The 23298-nt window shown below is 45.6% G+C and overlaps 1 protein-coding gene across 9 annotated transcripts in view; it reads left to right on the plus strand.

Moving 5' to 3' along the window:
* The window catches only part of LOC111851327 (rho guanine nucleotide exchange factor TIAM1-like), a 49681-nt gene that overhangs the window by 17739 nt on the left and 8644 nt on the right, over positions 1-23298 (plus strand). For 3 of the 9 annotated variants that reach the window (XM_023826135.2, XM_023826139.2, XM_023826136.2), the window contains 12 exons: positions 641-865; positions 1668-1853; positions 4014-4160; positions 4986-5060; positions 6228-6401; positions 9771-9875; positions 10122-10203; positions 10465-10551; positions 10977-11189; positions 12304-12404; positions 22114-22296; positions 22994-23062. In XM_023826135.2, the coding sequence (XP_023681903.2) occupies positions 641-865; positions 1668-1853; positions 4014-4160; positions 4986-5060; positions 6228-6401; positions 9771-9875; positions 10122-10203; positions 10465-10551; positions 10977-11189; positions 12304-12404; positions 22114-22296; positions 22994-23062 (1647 nt within the window). The other 6 variants (XM_072701161.1, XM_072701162.1, XM_072701163.1 and 3 more) reach the window with 6 other exon arrangements.

Here is a 23298-nt window from a genome sequence, read left to right on the forward strand (position 1 = left end):
TAATAATGAAATATCTCTACAAACACTGAGACTTGAACCAGCAACCTTCCACTCATAAGCCTAGGGTCCTAACCCACTGAGCCATACAATGGAGCAGTGATTGGGAATGTTGACTTCCCAATGGCTGGGGCCTGTATTGTGAAGCAGGATTTTTTGCTTAGCCTGATAAAGTCTATTTGAACTGGAGTACCTTACATCCAACAAATTATCCAGCTAAGAAAGAAATCCTGCTTTGTCATTGCTGCTGGGCTCAGTGGGCTAATAGGAAGGCTGCAGGTTCCAAACCTGCCTTGTCATGCCTATGGGTTCTTGAGCAAAGCCTTTTTATCCCCACAATAGGTGGCCAAGCTGGGGGAGGCATAATGATCATTTCCACACGGGGATCGATAAAGTATCAATCATTATCATTATTATGCTTAAATTAATGGTTCTGACTTCAACAGCCCTCTTGCTGCTAAACCAGCAATTTCAGTCACAGCTTGATGTTTGCAGTTCATTTTATGTACTGTGTCAAGGGTAAAATAACAGGGTCTTTCCTCAAGCAGTTGTTACATGTCTGCATTTATAGTCAACATTGTTACTCGATGGCAGCCACTGGCCAGTGCCGGTGAAGCTTGACAGACTTTGCCGTCCCTCACAGACGTCGAGCCAGACAGAGCTGGAGAACTGGATGACGGCCATCCACTCTTCCTGTGCGGCGGCGCTGGCCCGGCAGCAGCGTTGGGACGACACCGTGCGCCTGCTGCGCTTCGAGATCCGCAAGCTGGAGCAGAAGATCGACATGGACGAGAAGATGAAGAAGATGGCTGACATGCAGCTCTCCACCGTCCCTGACAGCAAGAAGAGGAAGACCATCCTGGAGCAGGTAAAGTCGCCCTCAACACAGATCAAAAAGGGGCGCGATAGTTTGGTAAAATCATGCATCACAACGAATGAATGGAGATCCTTTGACAGAAATGCAACAGCGTAGGAGGGGGTTTGAGATTGGGGGAGGGGGCACAACTTAATTTATATTCAAAAGTCAGATTATTGGGAGGATGAATAAATCTAAATTAAATACTGGGGGGTACACATCCCCCCCAGGTTCTACACCATGGTAATGAAGATTTGAGACATGAAACATCTATGCTTGGTAGGGGGACTCGGTATAAATATAATTGTGGGTTTATAGGTTTGCTGCCTGCTAAAGCTGACTTTTAGGCAAGGAGTTGCGTAGTCTTTTTGTTGGGCTGCTATTATGGGCTGGAACAGGTCCGAGCTGAAAAAGTCCCTACAGTAGATGCACGCTGAGGTCCTCATTTTGTTTTGTTGAATGGGAGGGATTGTTCCTCTCCTCTCTAGATGTCCAGGAAGAGTGGGAGAGGCTATGAACCTGATGATGTGGTGGTGGTGGGGGGGGGGGGGGGGGCAGATAAGCTCAATGCCTGGCAGTGCTGCTAACGTGGAGAAGGAGTCAAACTGAATACCACGGGGGCCTAAAACCACAATAACAAAAACAGCATTTTTTTTTCCTCGCTAATGAGCCCCATGATATCCTACTCGGCCTCATCTCCCTCAAGGGTCTTTGATGTCCACTCAAAACAAAAAAAATCTCTGCTAGCGAATAGCACCAGTGTTTCCCTCTGCATTGCTGCTCCCTTTTTCATCTTTTTTTGGTATCTGGCCAGATATTTCTGTGGGAGCAGAATCTGGAGAAGTTTCACATGGACCTATTCAGGTTCCGTTGTTACCTGGCCAGCCTGCAGGGCGGCGAGCCGCCCAATCCGAAGCGGCTGCTGGCGGTGGCCTCCCGCTCCACTAAAATAGCCATGGGACGCCTGGGGATCTTTTCAGTCTCCTCCTTCCATGCGCTGGTGAGTTTCTCTGTGAGAAATGCATCCTCTGCCATGATCTCCCTGGGTCACATGCCTCACCTACTGTATGGACACTTACCCTGTAAAGGGTTGCAGGGAGCCTATTCCTGGGAGTGCAGGGCACAAGACACCCTAGATCGGATGCCTGAATGGAACACACACACACACACACACACACACACACCCATGTACCTATCTAAATGGGGACTGTCCATTCATTTGTATGGGAAAAACCCTAATCCAATCACGACACCCTTAACCTCTACTCATCCCTAACCGTAACCATAAGAATTAAACAAAAAAAAAATCTGAGACTTTTGGCATTTTTTTGGTATTTTTACTGCATTCACAGATCTTTGTGGGGACCAGAAAAGTAATAAAACAGGTTTTATTACATTATGAGGGGCATTTGGTCCCCACAATGTTATATAAACTTAATCCACACACACACACAATAGGTGATCAAAAGATGCCAGGTACCTTGTGAGAGGAAACAGGAGTACCCAGAAGAAAACCACAGGAACACAGGGAGAACTGGCAAATTCCACACAAGCATCACCTGGGGCAGGATCACAGAGACCCTGTTCTTCAGCAATAGCAGCAAGCTAATTTTATCCTGTGGACTTTGTTAATTTGGCATCCCGTTATTATGGTATCAGGGTTTGTGCTAACACAGGTTTGGCATGCGGTGGGAACTGTGAAGCTAGGAGTAATGCTGAAAACACCACTGGCTATTAATAGCCCTTAGCAACACACAGTCACACAACCAGCTCTTTATTTATAAAACTCAGAGTGATAATGCAATAGAAAGAAACACTAATAACAAAATTAGGTCCCAAAATGTTTTAACTTCAGAGAATCCTTTTTTTTTCTCCCTCACACGCACCTAGCTAAAAGCTGACATAATTTGTGAGGAACGGCACTTGAAAATATAACAAAGCGCTTGTTGTTTTGTTGTCCATAGCACTGGGGGGGGGGGGGGGGGGGGGTCACTGAATTTGACATTGAACACAGAACCCTCTGGAAGCAGCTGATGCTGTTTTAACGCAGATTGCAGAACTGGCTAGCTGGTCCTGTTCTTGTTCCCGGCCTCCCACATAATCCTTAGCACAGGTGGGCGTCAGAATACGCCGCTATCAGAGTACCACGTCTAACAAGATCCCAAGGCTTCAGAAGAAGCGCACTTTGAAGGCAGCCCTTAAACTGGCTATTTATTCCTCTCCTTGCTCTGGTCTTTTAATAAGATCTCAAATGCTAAGTGCAACAACAGCATCTTTTAATTTCTTAGATGTCATTAAAACTAGTTAAACCCATAGATGTTTAAGGGTTGGATTTTTCTAATATCGACACACACCTCCTGTTCTGGAATGATGGATGTTATTTGTACATTAGTGACTTTTCCTTTGAAAGCCTTATGTAAAAATATGAAAAGCGACAGTCATGTCGAACATATTTGATAATTTAACCGTCAATATACCCTGAGACTTGGTGGCACGATAGCTTAGAAGGTCGCACATATGCTTCACAGCTCAAGCGTGGAGGGGGTTGAATTTTGACCCTGTTCTGTGTGCTTGGATACATTCTTTCTGTGTTGTGTGGGTTTCCAGGTTTTTTCAGTATCCACAGTTTGAAAACATACTGTCAGGTGGACTGTTGTTTTTAAGTTGCCCGTGGTGATTGAATGTGTGCGCCCTGAAATGCACTGGCATACAACCAAGGATGTTCCCTTGCCTGTGTCCTGTGCCCCTTGGAATAGGCTCCAGGACCCCTGCAATCCCGTACTGGATAAGTGGAAGATGGATGGATATAGTGGGGCTGGGTGTTTTGTGGTCTAAACCAGGGCAGCCCATTCCTGCTCCTGGAGCTTAGGTGCAGCCCTAATTAACATAACTGGCTCTAACACTGAGATGCTACTGAAGGGCCTGATTATCTGTATCTGGTGTGTTAAATTAGAGCTGCACTTAAGCTCTGCAGGGTGATAGATCTCCAGGAGCAGAAACGAGCAGCCCTGGTCTAAACTATGACCCTGCATCTTAATAGGCTGCCTTCCTGGATCTGCATTCTGATCTTGTGACCCTGAACGCTTGAAAACTCACCCCAAGCTTTTGCATGCATATGCAGATGATAAAGGCACAGTGCCATGCACTTCCTGTCCCCTAGGTGGCAGCACGCACAGAGACTGGGGTGCGCCAACAGACAAAGGTCATGTCCCGGACCTCAAGCAAGCACAAGAGCAGGTTCTCCTCGCTCTGGGGGCTGGACACCATGTCAAAAAAGAAGACAAAGGACCGGCCGAGTATCAGCCAGGTAGCCTACTTCATGTGGGACCAGCGGAGTATCAGCCAGGTAGCCTACTTCATGTGGGACCAGCGGAGTATCAGCCAGTTAGCCTACTTCATGTGGGACCAGCGGAGTATCAGCCAGTTAGCCTACTTCATGTGGGACCAGCGGAGTATCAGCCAGGTAGCCTACTTCATGTGGGACCAGCGGAGTATCAGCCAGGTAGCCTACTTCATGTGGGACCGGCCGAGTATCATCCAGGTAGCCTACTTCATGTGGGACCAGCGGAGTATCAGCCAGGTAGCCTACTTCATGTGGGACCGGCCGAGTATTAGCCAGGTAGCCTACTTCATGTTGGACCGGCCGAGTATTAGCCAGGTAGCCTACTTCATGTGGGACCGGCCGAGTATCAGCCAGGTAGCCTACTTCATGTGGGACCAGCGGAGTATCAGCCAGGTAGCCTACTTCATGTGGGACCGGCCGAGTATCAGCCAGGCCATTATAGATATTCTGTTACCCTCAGAACCTTTTTGACCTTAGTAACCTTGGTAACCAGAATGTCCCAGGTTAAAATGTCTGGAGGAACACCTTCATCCAGGCAGTGTACAATGAGCCATAGCTGTCTAACTTATTTAAATGTTAACATTTTGTTTTTGTTGACTACCATCCTTGTACCTTCTGCTTCCTCCATAGGATGCAGGATTCCCATCATTCTATACTGGATAATTGGTTGGGAGATGAATGGATGGATGAAACTGAGCTAAAGATTATATAATAAAGACTATTGTCTGATTTCTTACCAGTTTGACTGACAGACTGCAGCCTCTCACGTATGATCTTGCTGAATTACAGGTGTTTGCTGATGGCAGGGAGCTGGCAAAGGAGCTCCCGGATGGCACGCTGGTACTCGGCGCCAAGGAACGCGCGGTACGTGGCTACCATCTAGGCGCCGCGTCTGGGAAGGCAAACTGTCGTGAAAGCTGCTACCTTGTGGTGTGTGACTGTTTAGCATTTTCTGAGTGGATGAGCACGTGTACTTAGGCAGGGATTTGATTTCGCCACCCTGTCCACCACTTATTGGGTGGCTGGGGAGGGGGGGGGGGGCACATTGGTGACCAAAATAATGAGTTTCAGGTCAGCAAGGAACCAGACATCCATGCATACCACAATGCAAAATGATGGATGTCTTGGCACTGTATGTCTGTGATACTGGCCCAGGGAGGCAGATGGTAGGCGGGGGGGGGGGAAGCTGAAGGAGGGGGGGGGGGTGGTGGAGGTGGGAGCAGCATGCTGATCCTATCGTCTGCTGCGGCGATGTGTGAGGAACGCACGGACAGGTGCTGCAGGCTGTGTGAGGTTTCTTACACCGCAATTATCTTCAGCAGGAGGATGTGGATCTTTTGTTTCTGGTGGAGAAGAGGTTTGAGTGTGTGTGTACGTGCCTGCATGTGTGTGGGAGGGAGGATGGATGTCGGAGACAGCAGGAGACGGCATGTGCAGCCGAAGTTTGATGGACAGCAGATTACTAATCAGCAGGGAGAGTAAGGTGACATTGCTGAACTTGCACAGAGAAATTAGCGGTTCTCCCATGTGGCGAATGAAGTTTGGTCAGAGTGCATTGTGCTAATGAACAGCAGGGAAAGCTCACACACCTCCGTGGGTTAGTGGAGTGGGATGTGTCAGCATCATCTTGTACTTTTGCTCCATCAATTAGTGAGCCGAAGATCCAGAATTGCAGTGCTCTGAAGCACCAGCTCCCCAGTGCAAGGTTTTTGGGTTGATGTTTGATGCCACTGTTCTGAAGCTCATTTGTCGTTCATCAAAGCTTCCAAAGCTGCACTTCCTACTTTGGTAACAAATAGGCATATAAGAAAACCATAACCTGTAGTGATTTGAGGCTTAAATTCCTCCTTACTGGCAGTGGCCAGTTGAAGTCCTGTGATCACTGGAATTACAGGAGACCCAGACGATAACGGAATGTGACGCCAGACGTGGCCTGAACATTTCCTCACATCACTCTGTGCTTTCTGTTCCCTGTTGTGAAGTGTTTGAAGTCTGTGGGCGAAAGACTTTCACAGAGTTATTTTTTTAAAGAAGATGGAGATCGAAGGACCACCGAAGGACATTCCCAAGCACCTCACAGATGGAGATGTTTGGGTCTCCAGCAGCCTCATACCTTCGTGGGTGAGTCTGCCCAGTGATCGGCCAGTGCTCGCCGTCATCCGGCCAGGGGAGTCCACGCTCCACGTCCTAGAGATCATCTGCAAGGTAAAACGTAACAGGTTTTTTATCACATTGTGGGGACATACACACACACACACACACCGATGAGCTAAAAAATTATGACCAACCTCATGTCAAGTTCATAATGTTGACTATGTCATAAAATTGGTGTGTCTCAAGGTCTGGGATGTATTAGAGAGTAGGCTGACATTTAGTACTTGTAGTTGACATGTTGAATGCAGAAGAAACGGACAGGGGTAAAGATCTGAATAACTTTGGTAAGGGTCTAATCATTATGGTTAGACGGCTGGGACAGAGGATCTCCGAAACGGCAAGACGTGTTGGTGCTCAAGGTCCGCCGTGGTGAGTACTGACTGAGAGAGGACTGAGGAGGGGAAAAGCAGGACAAGGTGCAGGGTGTGGGATGTGAATGGAGGCTGTCCCGTCTGATACATACCAACAGAGGGGCTACTGTAGCACCAATGGCAGAAAATTCGGCCGACCTGTGAGCGGTTTAAAGTAATGAATGTCATAGGCCTATTCAATGATCAGGGATGTGGGAAAATAAAGGAAAACAATCATTTAAAACACTGAACGCTTCACCTTAACAAGCTAAAGGGAAACCTAAGCAATAAGCCTGTTGTACCTCTGGTCCAGGTGCGAATGTTCGCCCCCCTTTCCTCTCAGCTGCATCTCTCGCGCCCTGGCTGACCTTTCCGTCATACAGCAGCTCATCTCTCGGTTCATGCTGCCATCGACTACAAGCCTAAATAGGCTAATTTCCCATAACTAGCAGTGATAATCACTTTCTGTAGCCTAATGCCTGTAACTTCACAGATTGAACTTATCCCGCCTCTTCGTTACTTCCTCCTTGTCCGGTACGTGTAACATTCTGATTACATCTAACATTCAGCTCATACGTAGTGAGCTTTACGCTGTCAGTGACACAGGGCTGCCTCTCAGCCCAGCCTCCCATTCAGTTCTTCATTTCTTCTTCATACATGACTTAACTCATCCAGATTGGTGGCTATATTCAATACGTTCACGTATAGCTAGAAAAGAAATGCAAACAATATTATTAGTAGCATTTTAAAAAATCAGTAAGGTGACTGTACACTATATTAAGCTACACAAAAACAACACTGAACCCCCATAAAGTTACATACATCTACCTTTGTATCGTGTGCTTTGTTTGAAAGGCATTGTATAGCTGCAGTACTGCTTACAAGGTGGACATTGATTGGAAGCTCAACCTAGTTGCACTTATGCATAATTGACTCCTTGACAGCCTTATGTCTATAATGTGTTATTTGACTACTTTGGACAAAGGCATTTGCTAAATAAAGTCAATTTAAACCACTAAGCATTTATTTGACCACATGGTTGGCTAATATCTGTGTTTTAGTCAGTACTAGACAAAGGTCTACTTTAAAATAAATAAAATTGTCATCAAATGACATTTTCAAGAACCCTCCGCTTACCCCATAAGGCTTCAAGAGAATGAAAAGGGGTTGTGAATGTGATGAAGGGCGTGCTCTCTGGTTTCATATCAAAATGCTCTATTCCCCGCTATTCTGAATTTCTGACTATAGAAGGGGATCATGGGGATTTGTTAAAGACCTTGTTTTAGAGCTGCGGTGTCTCGCTGAGCAGAGGCCGTGTCCTGCTGGGCCTGAATGAATGACAGCGACACCCAATCACGCGGCGATTGTCGCAGGCTTCAGATGAGGGCCACGGATAATGGATTTCGCAGCCAGAGAGTTTCCGGAGATTGCCCGGGCAAGGTTCGAATCAGTGGCGGTTCTGTCATCATGCTCAAGTGTCATTGATTGCTGTGGCATGAGTTACTTTAACTTTTAAAATCATAAGATAGAGTTAGAAACTTGCTGTAATGGCTATCGAATGTCGGATCAATTTTCTTTTTTTTTTCATGGTGTCATGGTGACATTTGTTTCATGGTGATTTGTCGTGAATCTGTGGGTCATTATCAGCCTTAGGTAGCTGAAACTTTAGCTACTTAATTGTCTCTGATACAGCAGGTCAGTTAGAGCTGGAGCCGCCATTTGATTGGCATGCTCCAGAAAGCTTTAACTGTAGATGAGGCATTTATAAGGAGAAAGTGACACATTAGCACAGATGTGTAATTGCCTCCCCATACCTGCCCCTGGCATCCATGTCTCTCTCCTTACCCTTCACTCATTGTGCTTTTTTCCTGCACCCTCGTCATTACTGTCATCGCAGCACATCATTAGAAAGCAAAATTGAGGCGCGTCATTGCAAAGTGAAACTGAGGCACATGATTGCAAAGCAAAATCGATGCACGGCATTGCAGAGCGAAATCCAGGCACATCATTACGAAGCAAAATCGAGGCACGCCATTGCAAGGCAAAATCGAGGCGCGTCCTTACAAAGCAAAATCGAGGCGCGTCCTTACAAAGCAAAATCGAGGCGCGTCCTTACAAAGCAAAATCGAGGCGTGTCTTTACTAAGCAAGATTTCCTTTACTTCTGCTCTTAACTACTCATCACCTTTTATCCCTACAGTATATCTCTCATTTTTATTGCGCATTTAAATTTGAATAGTGATATTCTAAAATATTTTACTTTATTGATTGCTAATGTGGTGTCTTGCATAAATTTACATTAGTCACATAGTGAACAAGGCACAACATAGATTAATTTTCATCTGGTTATAAATATGGACTTTCTGTAATCAGAGGCACATTAACACAGCTAGCAGCCCCGGGGGCTATTTGAGTTGCCAGAACCTCCCTGCTATTTTCTACGGTGGTGTAGCGAATGGCGCAGAAGCAAATGCAGGGCAACTGCTGTTCTTTAATTACTTTTTGCTCCTATGTTTTTCTTTTGGCAGTTCTACTTTCAAACCTTCTTGAACTAGACATAGTTATGCTTTTGTAAAATAAGAGACACTCTGACACATTTAGGTGGGTATAGTCAATTAATTGATATTCGGAACCCATTGCATAAATCTGATCAGTCAACCAATCCACTGCCAAAAGCATTACAATTGACTGAATCAGTGGCAAATACCAACACTTATGTCATCATTAAACAAAGTCAGTTGAGGCCCCTTATTAGTGGAGGCCCCTGGGCATCAGCTTGGGTAAGCCTGTGTATTACAGCACAGCTGTCTGTAATGTAGCCTTCAATTCAGTAATATTTTGATTATGGCAAAGAAGATTGATTCAAAACAGGAATAAACTGGGAAGAAATTGTAGGTAGCATTTACGGATTAGGAGATTTCAGAATCCTTTGTGTTACCTAGACACCATATCATTCCCTGCCTGTATACTATACTGCACCAAATGGTCGTTGATCTTGTTAGATCAAACTGTTTTTCAATAGTGTTTGGCATGAAAAAAGGTAAATTCTCAAAAGCCTTTCTTTTCCACAGGCTCACCATCTGGACCCTAGCAAGCACTACCTGAGACTGAAGTTTTTAATTAATGAGCAAGTGCAATTCTACGTCCCCGAACCAGAAGAGGAACTGAAAGACCTAGTGAGTGAGAATGCCCATCCATTCTTGGCTCTTTTGAGTATCGATACTTTGCAAAGAAGTTGAAGAACATCTTCTAGAGGTAGACAGAGACATATGGTGTTTGGAATTGGCCACATTCGTGGAAAAAAAAGTTTCTTCTTCATGTAGGGTGAAATATTCCTGTCAGAAAATGCAGTCTTAATTTGCACTTAGTAATCTATACCCACTTGTACTAGCTAATGAGATTCAACAATATCATTTTTGTAGCAATACAAGGAGGTTCAGATCTGCTTGAGGATCACAAAAGTGATATCATTTTCTCGCCGCAACTCATACATGATTGGTTACGGTAAGATTTACGTGTATCCATTTTGTATTTTTGATTGCACAAAAAGTTTTCAATTTTAGGAGGAATTTTGCATCTACTAGTTCAAATTCTACACAATCAAAATTGCGCAACAGTGTACTTATATCATAATGTTAATATTATTGTCCTGCATTTGCCAGCTTCTTCAGTTAAAAGGTGATGGGAAAATTAGTTTATTCTTTTGCATTCTCGCTAACAGACAACTGACTGTTTATGCACGTCACGGTTCTCCTGTTCCAACAGGATTCTCCGTCTCCATGGTAGACGAGAACAACATGCAGAAGCTCTACGTCACCAGTGTAAAGGCAGGAAACTCAGCCTTTGCCAAAGGTTTTTACTGTTTTAACTGACCAGTCATGTTGTTTCCAGGATTAAAATCATCTGGACTTTAGCAAAGCCAGGGCTGTTGAGATGGGCTCTTTGAGATCAAGTTATGTAGGATTGTTGAATCTCCTGTTAACACTGTATCTATAAATTTCTGTGGCAACCTGAGAGACTTTTTTTTAGAATAAAGGTGAAAAAAAGGCCTTATTTTTGTGTTTTTTAGAACCTTCAGAATGGAAGCGTATAGCTCAATTTGGCATTTGGAGTGATACTAGCACAGGAAGTGCGAAAGTACTTTTCTCATAATAAATGTGTGCAAATCTACAGGTCTGGACACCTATAACACTCCATGTGGAAGCAGCCAAAAAACGTTCCAGAATAGAATCTCACATGTTTTCGAATTCACACCTCAATGCCATTGTCTGCTTCAGGACTGAGGGTTGGTGATGAGGTGCTGCAGATTAACGGCAGGGACCCAAGCTGTATGACCTTCTCAGAGATGAAGACGGTATTCTCCCAGGCCTCCCTGACTCTGACCGTCAGCACGCTGCCCACGGTGCATCGAAACCAGCTCTGCTACCTTCCGCCTCGGCATTCCGATGGAGTGAAAGACCTCCACACAGACATCTTCTCCCAGAATCAAGGTGATTTTTCAGTGGTGGGTGGAATCTGGGAACCTCAGTATAAACTTTGGTTGGAACCATTTTGGGAACTCTGGCTGTTAGTAGAATCGTAGTAGTATGATTTAGAATCTTTGTCTCGGGGGGGGGGGCACTGTGGTTAGCATGGTTGCCGCACCCCGGAGACCAGGGTTCGAGTCTCCTCCCCAGCTCTGTGGGTGTGAGGTTTGCATGTCCTCCCCATGTTGTTGTGGGATTTTTTCTGAGTACTCGTGGTTTCCCCCCGCACCCTGAGGTTAATTGCCATTACCAAATTGCCAGATGTGTGTGACTGGGGTGTGAGTGGTCCTGCGATGGGTTGCTGCCCCATCCTGAGTTGTTCCCTGGCTCGTTCCCATAGCTTCTGGATGGGCTCCAGACCCCCTGTGACTCTGAATAGATCAAGCAGCTACAGAAGATGGATGGATAGTTTTTCACATAAATGACATCTGAAGCTAGACTACAAGGCGGACTTGATGAGAAATAGGAAGTAGTTTGGATGGTTTTATGAAATAAAATGCTTTATTATTTTATTTTTGTTTATTTATTTTGTTTATTTAATTTTACAGCTCGGATTACAATAAACTTACAAAGAAAAGGTATATTTTGAATGAGGACGTATAGTAGTGTATTATGTTGGAAGTTTTGTAAAGAACAAATATTTTTAGCTGGTCTATATTAAGTATTTAAAATTGTGTTGCCACAAACACTGGTTGTTGGAAAAAATTTGTCCAGCAGCATAGCTTCATGTTTAGCATTCCTGCGTGTTTCATTTTTCTATCCTCCTGAGACCCGAGGAGAAAAGTGTCCTTTCAATTTTAGGTTATTTGTCTTTGGAGGAAATAAGACATCTTACAATTTAGATTTTTTCAAATTTATTTTTATTTTTAATTTCACAGCATGTCCTCTTTAGTGTACAACAGGAATAAATATGTTTCCTTACATGAGTGAAAAGATAGATGAAAAAACAAAATGTCCATTACAATGGGCTTATAGCCTCTCAGGAGGCTATAAGTCACTGTCTGTTATACTTCATGAAAGAAATATTTAGGTATTGATGAGTCATGAGCATCGTCTGTCTCCCTGCCCCCTTTTGCAGAGGACATCCTGGACAACGGGGTATACTTGGATTTGGGGAGCCCTTGTGATTGTATCCATGGCGATACTGAGAGCTTCAGTGATCTGATGGAAGGTCTGAAGGTAAATGTTAATGATAACTTTGTGGTTCGCTATGTCTCCGTGGTTAAGGAGTTGAAGTCAAGAGAAGAACACAGAGCCGATCAAACCTAAACCAATTCTCAATCATTCTGCAAATAGAAAAAAGGAAATACTTAAAAAAAAATCCGTAGCTTTTGGGTAGCAGTGTTTCTTGAACAAAATAATTGAACCAACCATTAATAAGACCAGTAATAATAAAATGACATTAATCCCAGCATTTTATTCTGGTAAAGCTAAATATGTTTGCCTTGGTTCGACATATCTTGACATTCCTGATGTCCGTTTGCTGGACGTTACAGAGGGGTGTTCCTATAGATGAATCCTCATTAGAATTACCCTCACTGCCTTCGACTGACTCAATAATTATTCCCATCCTTTAGAAAGGCTTTCATTCTCAGCTTCATTATGTTCAACACATTAATTATATAAATTATAGCTTTATAGTTCCCAGAACCATAGCAGTGAGTTCAATACTTGATTTATCTTAATTAAATTTTGAACTAATTTGCACTAATTTGTTTCGCTTGAGGGACACATATGAACTCATAACATTTTTAAGTGACATTTGCTTATAACAATCAAGTACACAGCAGTGCAATCTAACAGCTAAATTAAAAGTGATTAATTAGGACCGGAGGCTGGGAAACAATACGAATTGGACTGTTTAAAACTCAATTTTCAGCCAGTTCATAGCAAAACTCTCAGGACAGTTATTAATCCAAGGTTTCCATCCATCCATCCATCCATCCATCCATCCATCTATCTATCTATCTATCTATCCATCCATCCATCCATCCATCTGTCTATCCATCCATCCATCCATCCATCCATCCAAAAGCTTATCCAGTTGAGGCTCCTGGTGACCCTAGAGCCTGTCCGAGGAAACGTGAGGCTGGGGACACCATGGATGGGATGAGATGAGCACAATCACAAACGGCACGTCGCGCGCCTCCATGGATCAGACACTCACGTTGTGAAACTTTTCTCCATCTCTTAGCTCTGCCTCTTTAAACTCGACAAACATGCTCCTTGTGGAAAGGAGGTGTCACTCTGGTGGACGTTTCCTGTGGGACAGCACTGACCTTTGTTTGATGAGCTTATTGTGAGGATCTGCTCTGGGTGGTGAACGTGGACTCATGGAAGCTAACCCCAGGCTAACCAGGAGCCAAAGAGACCAGGGAGGTTGACTTGTCAGCTGGTTAAGATGCCTTGGCATAGACCAGCTCCATTAAGGAGCTCTGTGTTGTCTCCTTGTTCCCTGTGCTGTTAGTTTTTTTTTTATTTTTTAAAGGACCAATAATCTTCCATCCACTTTGCCTCTGGGTCATTCTTCCAGTTCACCAACATGGATCCTTGTGTTTGCATCATTTATCCCACTGTTCTGTTTATGCTTGTAGCAGTTTGCAGCCACCCCAGTTCGACCGTGACCTATTTCTCAATGACTGTCAGGGGGGAAAGTGTCACAGTTCCAGGCACTCGGAAATGGGCTTATTTTTTGGAGGAATGGATAGTAGTTTTATTTTTCATATGTTCTGGGATGTCCTGGCTGCAGGAGTCTTGTGGACAGACAGCTGTGAACGCCAGTGTGGCACACGTTTGATGTTAATGGAAGTGATGGCAAAGGAAGGATGTTTGTTTAGATGCTCGTGAGTCTGCTGAAGATAAATGGACCGGAGATGGACAGATGACAGACGGCTCATTTAAATATTCTCGCTTCTAAATTGCAGGGTTGCTTGAGATGATTAGAAACTTTCGAAGGGCCTGTTCTATTATTAGCATGAAGCATGATAACTGTGCTCCAACCGAAGAAGTTTCAAGTCTGAAACGCTGGCTTGGCCAGTTTGTGGCACCTTGATTCTTTTTATTAAAGTTTGAAGTGATAAATAATGCAGGGACACTTTGCACTACAGCAAATGTCAGCACAAGCGGAGCCGATGACAGATTCCTCAGTATTTGGGACTGAAGTGGTGAGAGAGACAGAGGGAGGGACCCCCACGGTGGCCGTGTGTCGTTAGGCTTCCTGGAGTCGCGTCGTCCCTGGCAGGGACAGGGCTGCCATGCCCCCCGCGATCCCGACCCCCCCGCGATCCCGACCCCGGGTCCAGTCCCTCTAACTCGAGTTGCACTGCCAGGAGGCTTGGTGTGGCTGACACTGAGCCAGAACCTTCTGCGAAACGTTTGATCAGCCTGAGAGCCGGAAGAGTCTGAGAGATTTCCACAGGAAAAAAAAAAACCTGCTATGAAAATGCTCACAGCTCCTCTTTTGATAATGAATTTCCATCCCTGGTGGCCAAACTCAGGAACCCAAAGGAATAAACCAGCAGACTTCATGAACAGAGTGAGTTCAGTGTCTCACACACTCAGTAAGATAGGAGCCAGGAGCCAGGCTGTGGCAGGTCGATACCGTCCCTGCCTATCTCAGTCACCGCTGGGGTGGTCTGCCATGTTGGTGTGTGTGCGTGTGTGTGTAGGTGTGTGTGTGTGTGTGTGTGTAGGTGTGTGTATATGTGCATGTGTAGGTGTGTGTGTGTGTATGTGTGTAGGTGTGTGTGTGATTCTAATTAATGCTGAATAGCAAACCAAATAGTTACATACAGTCTTAAGGAGCTTACGCTCCTGGCATCCATCTTGTGAAGGCAGGCCAACTAAATCCGAACCCAGAATTTTAAACTGCAAACTGCTTGATGCCTGTCTTTGGATACCCATGATGGTTAATTTTACATCGTAAGCTGAATGCGGTTTAGATAGATTGATTTATTAATCCAAAAGTAAAATGACAGTGACACAATACACACAGTTTCAAAACATTCAGACATTCATAAACAATAAAAATAAATGATAGGCACCTATAAACAGTAACAGTGTAAGGAATGTCGGGGAAAGTGTGGGTGCAGTGCAGTGAACGAAGCGGTTCTGGTCCATTCTGGTCCTGCCCCCCACCATAGGGTGACTTTTTGTAGAGTGGTGTTTCTCAACCGGCCCCCCTAGAGGCTCCATGTTTTTGCTTCCTCCCAGCTCCCTGCCAAATAGTCCATAGCTAAGCAAAAAACGTGGACAGTCTGAGGCCCCCGAGGACCGAGCTGAGAAACACTGTTGTAGGGTTATGGCTGAAGGTAGGAATGACCTTAAAGATTTTATGCAGTGAACATGTGAGGTTTGTACATTTGGTCGACATGTAGATGTTTTACGGGCTCGTGGAAATGATGGCATGACTGCAGGCACACATTATGCATATTCCCCTTTTCATTCCAAATACGATATAGATGCTGCGTTTAGCATTTTTTACTCTGTTATTAGTTCTTTCCCCTCTTGTCTGCTCTCAGTCAGCCTGTGTTCATGTGTCTTTTCCCGGTTTGTGATCCATTGATTGATTCTCAGGCTTATCTTGGCATTTTTGGCCAGTTATTTTCAGTAGCACCGATTTCTTTTGTCTGTTTCCCGTTCTGTTACTGTATGTTTGTAGTACTTCTGTTTCTTTTCAGTGAGTCATTCTGTTTGTGCTATAAAGCCGGTCCAGCCAGACTTCTCCCGCCACCACATTCGCTTGACGTTTGGAGCCAGTTGCTATAATGTCGAGCCGTCATTTTTACAACCTTTCCCAAGTGTTTTATATGCTGTTAACTTCCTGGGTGTGCGGGACATCCTCAGTCTAGTGAATATACTATACAGGTGCCCCCTAATCAGCCTGTCTCCTTTCATCTCTTTGTTTATAGTGTAGATAGAAAAAAATGCAAATGAAGCCTTTGATATTGAAACATTCTGATGAATAGGGACAAGATTTTAAGAGAATGAAGAGAGGACTAATTATCTGAAAATCATTCCTAATTATCTGTTGTGTAACGAAAAACGAAATAATTACAACAAAGTAGTTATAATAACTGTCCCATTGTATCACACCTACATTTCATTTGTTTGAGCAATTTGGTGCTTATAACCAGTGGGTGTTTTTTCTGGTCTGGTAGAGCAGGGCATTAGGGGCCAGCAAATTGAATGTTTGTGGTGAGGCATGCCCCCCCCCCCAGGCTCTATGGGGGCCTGTGGGTTATTCTTAATCTCTCAGCCATGGCTCAGGTAATTCTAATATCCTGACACAGCTTCTTCGTAATGACGAGGGCATTTGCAGTGGGGTAGCAGGGCATTTCTGAGGCTGTTTGGGGGGTAGCAGTGTGTGTGTTGATGGACAGCCACCCGCTTAAATGTCACGGCTGCCCCCGTATGTAACATCTACTCTGCTCCTGATTCTCCCGCTTTACCCTGATTTCCTCCTGCACAAGAGCATCTATCCCATTCTCCTAATGTTCCTCTCTTCTGCAGCCCGCCCCCCCCCCCCCTCCCCCCCACCAACCTGCTGCATTTAAATTGCACTGCGGAGTGCCTTGCCAGCCAGTCCTACTCGCCGGCAGCCGGGGAGAGGAGGCAGCCTCCTCCCCTCACGCGTTCGCCCTCCGCTCCTCTCCTCCTTGTGGCGCCGGCGTCCGTCACTGCCTGTTTGCGGCGCCGCCGGATGCAGACGGGCTTAGACGGGGTCTTCTGGGGAGAAACGGAGAAAAGGAGAACGGGGACCCGGAGCCGCTGTTGAGGCAGGACCTGAGTGGAACCATGTGGCGGGTTACCGCGGCGGTGTAGCGGGTGAGAGGAAGCAGGTTGGTGCCCGATTGCGGCCATGGCAGCACTAAGGAGGAGTCGCCACGCCAAGCGCTCGTCGGAGTCCATCTATGACATGCTGCACCTGGTGAGGGCGCTGACGTCCAGCCGCGCGTCCTCAAGGTGACGGGCTGGGGCCCCCAGGGGCCACCTGGCCCTCTCCCTTTTTGGTCTTGCACCCTGAGCTCAGCTTCTTAGGGGAAGCTGTCGCTCTCCTGGACTCTCCAGAGGATGCAGAAGAGTCAGGACGGGGGGGGGGGGGCAGGGGACCTGTACTTACAGGAGGTCGGGTGCGAGGTTTGGAGGGCAGCGGGGTGGTGGGTGGGGCTGGAATCGAGACCCCAGTGAGGGGAGATTCAGGAACTGTGGTGCTTGTAAGTGCCATCAAAACATTTCTTTCTCTGTTTGTGTGGCTGGAACTGGGATAGAGAAAATTAGACTTGAAATGGGGGGGTGTTGTACTTTTGATCTGTTTAGATATTGCTTTAAATGAAACTAAAAGCTAGTAGCATAGCAGCCTTTGAAATTGTCGAGCTTTTCATTTTTAACCTCACCCGGGACTTTCAGCTTCTTGTATTTTATTAATTTATTAAATAGTTTTTATATTGAATAAATTATCTAATAACATTAGATGTGGTATGTACATTATAAATGAATGTATTCGATCACTTTTGTCTCTTCGTGAGGGACCAATTGCACAGGTTCCAGTGCACAATTGTTTGGACTCTCTTCTGCTGTCTGTTGAGTGCATTTTTTAGAAAATGAATCTGCGCACAGAGAGGAGAACAGCAGGTGTCTCACATGTAGAAAAACCACCAGGAAGCTCTCCATTGGAGATCAGAGCAGGATTACATAACTCCTCACGCACCTAACACTGCCTCTTGCTTTGTGTGTGTGTATCAGGAAGAGGAGCACATTATGGAGGAGCGGAACGGATCTTTCGTTATCCTCCCTATCCTTGTTTTAAAAGGTCTTTAAAAGAGGTTTCGGTAACACTTTACATTAACGGCACCTTCTTATTGCCTTAATCATGCATTCGTGGAGCATTCAGTGCACCTTCATAATGCATTCATAGAACATTCATAAGTAGCAAGTAAGTATACCTTAACATCCTAACATACCTTAACAGCTTTAATATAATTTTAATAAGAAACCTTATATGACTATACAAATTTAATGTTTGTTATTATGATATCATGTTTGTTATTATGAATGCAATATGAAGGTCCACTGAATGTTCTATGAATGCATAAGGAATGCATTATGAAGGCACAGTTATTGTGAAGCGTTACCGAGGTTTCTTCACTATACTGCAGAAAGCAGTGTGTTTGGGGGTGGGGGGGGGGGGTTAGGGGTTATGTGCTCTGCTGTGTTTCTCCAGGTGTCGTGTGTCACATTCTGCATAGGAATAGTGAAGCTGGATGGGGTGTCATGTAACTTTGCTGAGCGGCTCTAAACTGAGAGCCGCCAGATTGATTCCCTCATATTTCTGGACCCCCTTGCTGGTTTGGCCGTGGGAGGTTTGCCTGGGATTCCTCTCCCAAGGTTTGACTCACCTTCATACTTTGGCTGTCAGCTGCTTCACTCTAACCACATGTAACCTGCTTGATGATTCTCTTGTTGGATGCCTGCTGAAGACTCTGCTGGGGCTGACGAGCTCCACTGCCGCTTCCTGTATCCCCCCCACATCTATGCTTGGCTGCTGATTAGCTTTGGGAGACTCTGCAGGTGTGTTGGTCGCTCCTCTAACAGAAAACTGCACCCTGGATCAATGCTGGGCTCCCGCCTTCCCCTGTACCACAGGCACCTGTCTCTGGTGCTTATTCTGGGTTTATATAAACATATCTGACCCTCTGCTCTCTCCTCATCCGCATCGTTGAGCCCCTTGAACACGCCGTTCTTGTCATCTGTAGTGCTCCTTCCCCTATGCTTCATCTGTCCTCCATCTTACACTAGATGTTTTTATTCCCTGTATTTGTCCGTCCATATTTGTTGGCACACTGTACTCGTGTTTCTGTGTTTCTGACATGTTTATCTCGTGTTTGACGTGCTCATCCTCATGCTTCTACATGTTTACGTCTGTGTGTTTGATATGATCATCACTGCATATTCCATGTGCTCTTCTCCATATGTGTGACTTGCTGGTCCTCGCATGTGTGACATGTTCAACCCAGTTTTTCTCTGTTGTGATTAACCCTGAGAAAAAAAAAAAGATGTTCATCTCTGTTGTTTTGTACGCCGGTCACTGTGCTTTTGACGTGATTACCCTGATGTTCATGCACTCCTCTCTATGTTCTTCATGTGATTATGCCGGGGCTATTCAGCGTGATCATCCTCATGCACTTCATCTGCTCCTTTCTGCATTTGACATGCTGCTCCCGCGTAATTAATATGCTTCCCCATGTGTATCTGATGAATTTGTGCATCTAATGCGGCTGCATATCAAATGGTGCAGCAGGGGCTGCCAGCTTTCCCCCTTCTGCCCTCTGTAGTCGTAGGACCCCCCCCCTCCCCCTCCCCCCCCCCCCCCCCAGTGAGAAAGGACATTATCTCTGCTCGCGTCGACCCACTTTGGCAGCTCCCGGCATGGAGGCTGTCTCACCTTCAGAACCGTGCACTTTTTTTTGCTGCACCCAGAGGAGACACCACATTTCACAGTGTAATTTATGGCGTGAGAACGAAGCTTTGTCCCGACATGCAAATACGGGCAGTCTCAACTGGCCGAGTTCCAAATTAGTCCCGAGATGCGTGTTAGATGGCGCTCAGTGGGAGGTAATCTGGCACTAAGTGATACCTGATGGCTCCCCCGGCCTGTAAGTGCAACCAAACATGGAAATTTGGCCACAGATCTCATGTGGTGAGGGTAGAACGCAGTCCACCGATTCACCACTGATATTCCGGTCTTTGGAGGTGTGGTAGAGTGGTTTCCCGTCATTACGGAGGTTTTGCCTGCACGTGTCACTCTAGTGGGTTAGCATTTGTAGTGCAGTTTTGAATTTCAGAATTTATTTTAATTTATTTCTGAATATACTGCCAGTTATGTTTTACTCATGCTTTGTCTAACCCATTGTGATTTCTGCACAGAAATCACTAGAAATGCTATTGACTATATTCCACATACTTTAATTCATAGGAATACAGTATGAGTGAGAAAATGATAATTATTCAGTATTCAGTTCTTTTTGAAAGACACCTGGAGAAAACATCTGCCAGACAGTTTCTACGTTTCTTTCTCCTCTTTCCTGTCTTGTCTGCCTGAGTGTTGTTTCAAGGAAAAAAGCATTACCAGCTATTCTGACCTTTGAAGTGGCGCAAGCTGGAATAAAGTGATATTTCCTGGTCTATGGGGACATTAAATGCACATCACTGTACAGAATTAAAAACCTGCCATTTGAAAGAGCAGGGTTGTTTTTACTGTAAACTACAGATCAAAAATAAAGAGTGCTACAGGAAAAGGGAGTGACCAATCATATAGCAGATGTTGTAATTTCCTGTAGTGTGTTCTTCATGTAGATCCCGTTTCTTTGCATCACCCTCAGGCTGTAGCAGGAGACTCCTTTTAACATAAAATTTATGTCTTGGGTGTCATGTTCAGTGTCTAAAAGGAACAAAAGATGTGTTCAGATACTTAAGTCACACTATCATTCGTACATCTTAAGCAAAAGCAAAAATGACTTCATCGTCTTTTTGTTTTATTTGTCTTAGGTTATATTTAGTGGTACTCATTTTGAAGTTTGATTTTCAGGAGAAAACTGAACTCTTTCGGTAACTCAAAATACCTGCAGATTTTCCATTCAATTCAGGAAATTCTGAGGCAGGCAAGTCACTCACTGCACCGAGAGACTTCAGGGTGCCCTCCTCACAATGATCTTAAGAGTAATGACGAGGTTGCATGTCCATGCTGCAGGTGAGGAAATCATAATTTATATCCCAGATGATGCCTGACACTCTCAGGAGATATTAGTGGGAACTAACTTTCTGATCTGTGTATGTTCCCTCCTGGCACAATGATTTTAACCTTTTTTGGTAGGTGAACATTTTAGTTTTTAATGGTACCATGTATCACCTCTAAGTGGCCGTAGTAAAGTACCTTGATGTTCCCAAGTTTCCCTAATTAGGCCCAATGTACCCAGTGCATTGTGGGTCTACTGCTGATATTTGTGTTTGGTCATTGGTCATTGGGGACATGGGTGTGGTAGGCGGGGCAAATTTAGGTGATGAGGCCATTCACTGGTTCATATTACTGATGATACAAAATTGGGGTCTGAGCACCAAATGAGGAATAGCAAAGGAATAAGTGTGAACTGAAAAATTTAAATCAAATACGAGAAGAAAGTTGCGTAATAGCTGCAATGAAACTCCGGTACATTCTGTCTAGCTGCATGCTGTCTGGCTTTGTGTGGATGTGTTTTACCCCCCCCCCCCCCCCCCCCCCCCTTTTGAAAACATGCCACTTCGCGTTACTCCAAAGAACTAAAGACACCAGAATCTGTCCAGGTTTCCGCTAAACGGTGGAGCTGGTCTCTCATCCTTCTAACATCCACACCTGCAAGTAGAATATCCTTTATTTTTGGCTGAGTGCGGGAGACGGATCGATGGGCGGCCCAGGGGCCGGCAAGCCAGCCAGCCGGGAGCAGGGACAGAAATAAAGCAGAGTGGGGGAGGAGGAGAAACAGATGGAGGCGGTTATTACAGGCGGTGAAAATAGAACACTGAAGCGAGGCTGACTGTTAGGGATCCCACCGCAGAGATATCCCCGGTAGCAGGCTGTCAGGATGGACCCGGCACCAGCATCCAGTGAGGAGCAGCGGACGAAAGTGACGAGGGCTCCTGCTAGCGTGATGGACGGGGCAGCGGGCTTATGTAAGCGCGTCGTTCCGTGCCCATTTAGCCGTCCACTTTGGATTTCAGTCCCGGCTCTGCAGGCAGCGAGGAGCAACTGGGCTCACCTTCCCTTTCGGGGTCTCTCTCTGTCGTTTTTCTTCTATCTCACCCTGTTGTTCTCCCTCTCACTCCCTCTCTCCACACCTCTGCCCTTCCCCTCCAGAGCACAGAGCAGGTCGCGGCGTTCTGCCGCAGCCTCCATGACATGAATCCCTCGGAGGGCTCGTCCTCCCCCAGCCCGGATTCCCCCCTCCCGCCGACGGCCACCCAGCGCCAGCTGTCCGACGCCGACAAACTTCGCAAGGTCGTTTCCGAGCTGGTGGAGACGGAGCGCACCTACGTCAAAGTGAGTACTGAGCGTTCCCCTGAGAACCACCACCTTCCCACATCACCCGTCGCTGTCTGGTTTCAGAACGTGACAGAGGTCAGCTGGCCTCCAGAGTTCCTGGTAGAACATGAAGGTTCTCTGCGAAGTGTTGGTTTGCATTATTTGACTAATTATCAAGAATGTCACATTAAGCCTCTGTCCTTTGAGTTCTATAATCCGGACTTGTTTGCGTGTCCCAGCAATAAATCACACGCTTAAAAAAAAAAAACCCAGAAACACAGCACTGTTAAAGGACACACTTAATCATTTAAACAGTTTTTTTTTTGGTGTTGAGTGCTAAATCTGTCGCACCGTCTCCCAGGCTTAGCGATAAGTGAAACATCACAAGGATTCTGTTACAGCTCCACAGATGTTATTATTAGCAGCTCTCTATTGTAAGGAACAGACACAAAAGATAGAGAAGGCCGGCTTCAGCATGCTGACACCCGAACAGGTAGCGCAGTGCAGGAGGACATACTGTAGACTCATGGGCTGAAGGTCACCCGCTGAATGAGGCAGCCGAATGCCTGGATGAAATGTCCAGCTGTATTAGTGGGAAAACTGACTCTAAGAAGTGTTGGTGAAGCTATGAAGTCAATTAAAAATAGTTCAGTTCATCAGCCGGTGCGCCTATTGCGGTGTCTCTCATAATAATGATGCATAATTATTTTTCCAGGACCTCAACTGCCTTATTGAGAAGTATCTGACACCATTGCAGCAAGAGAAGTTCCTGACACAAGACGAGGTACATCACCATCACCCCCCCCCCCCCCCCCCCAAGACTTAAGACAGCATCTCCCTCCCCCACAGCATGTGGAACATAGTGCCCAGCTGAGCTATTAAGTCATCAGGGCCAGATGGCTGTTAGCAGGAATTGTAATAGTGAATTAATTATTGTGCGTCCATCCATCTTCCATAAACACTTATCCAGGACAGGGCTGCCCTGAGCCTGCAGTCCATCTCAGGGAGTACAGGATGCAA

The sequence above is a fragment of the Paramormyrops kingsleyae genome, chromosome 17, assembly GCF_048594095.1.
Source record: "Paramormyrops kingsleyae isolate MSU_618 chromosome 17, PKINGS_0.4, whole genome shotgun sequence".
Taxonomy (NCBI): Eukaryota; Metazoa; Chordata; class Actinopteri; order Osteoglossiformes; family Mormyridae; genus Paramormyrops; species Paramormyrops kingsleyae.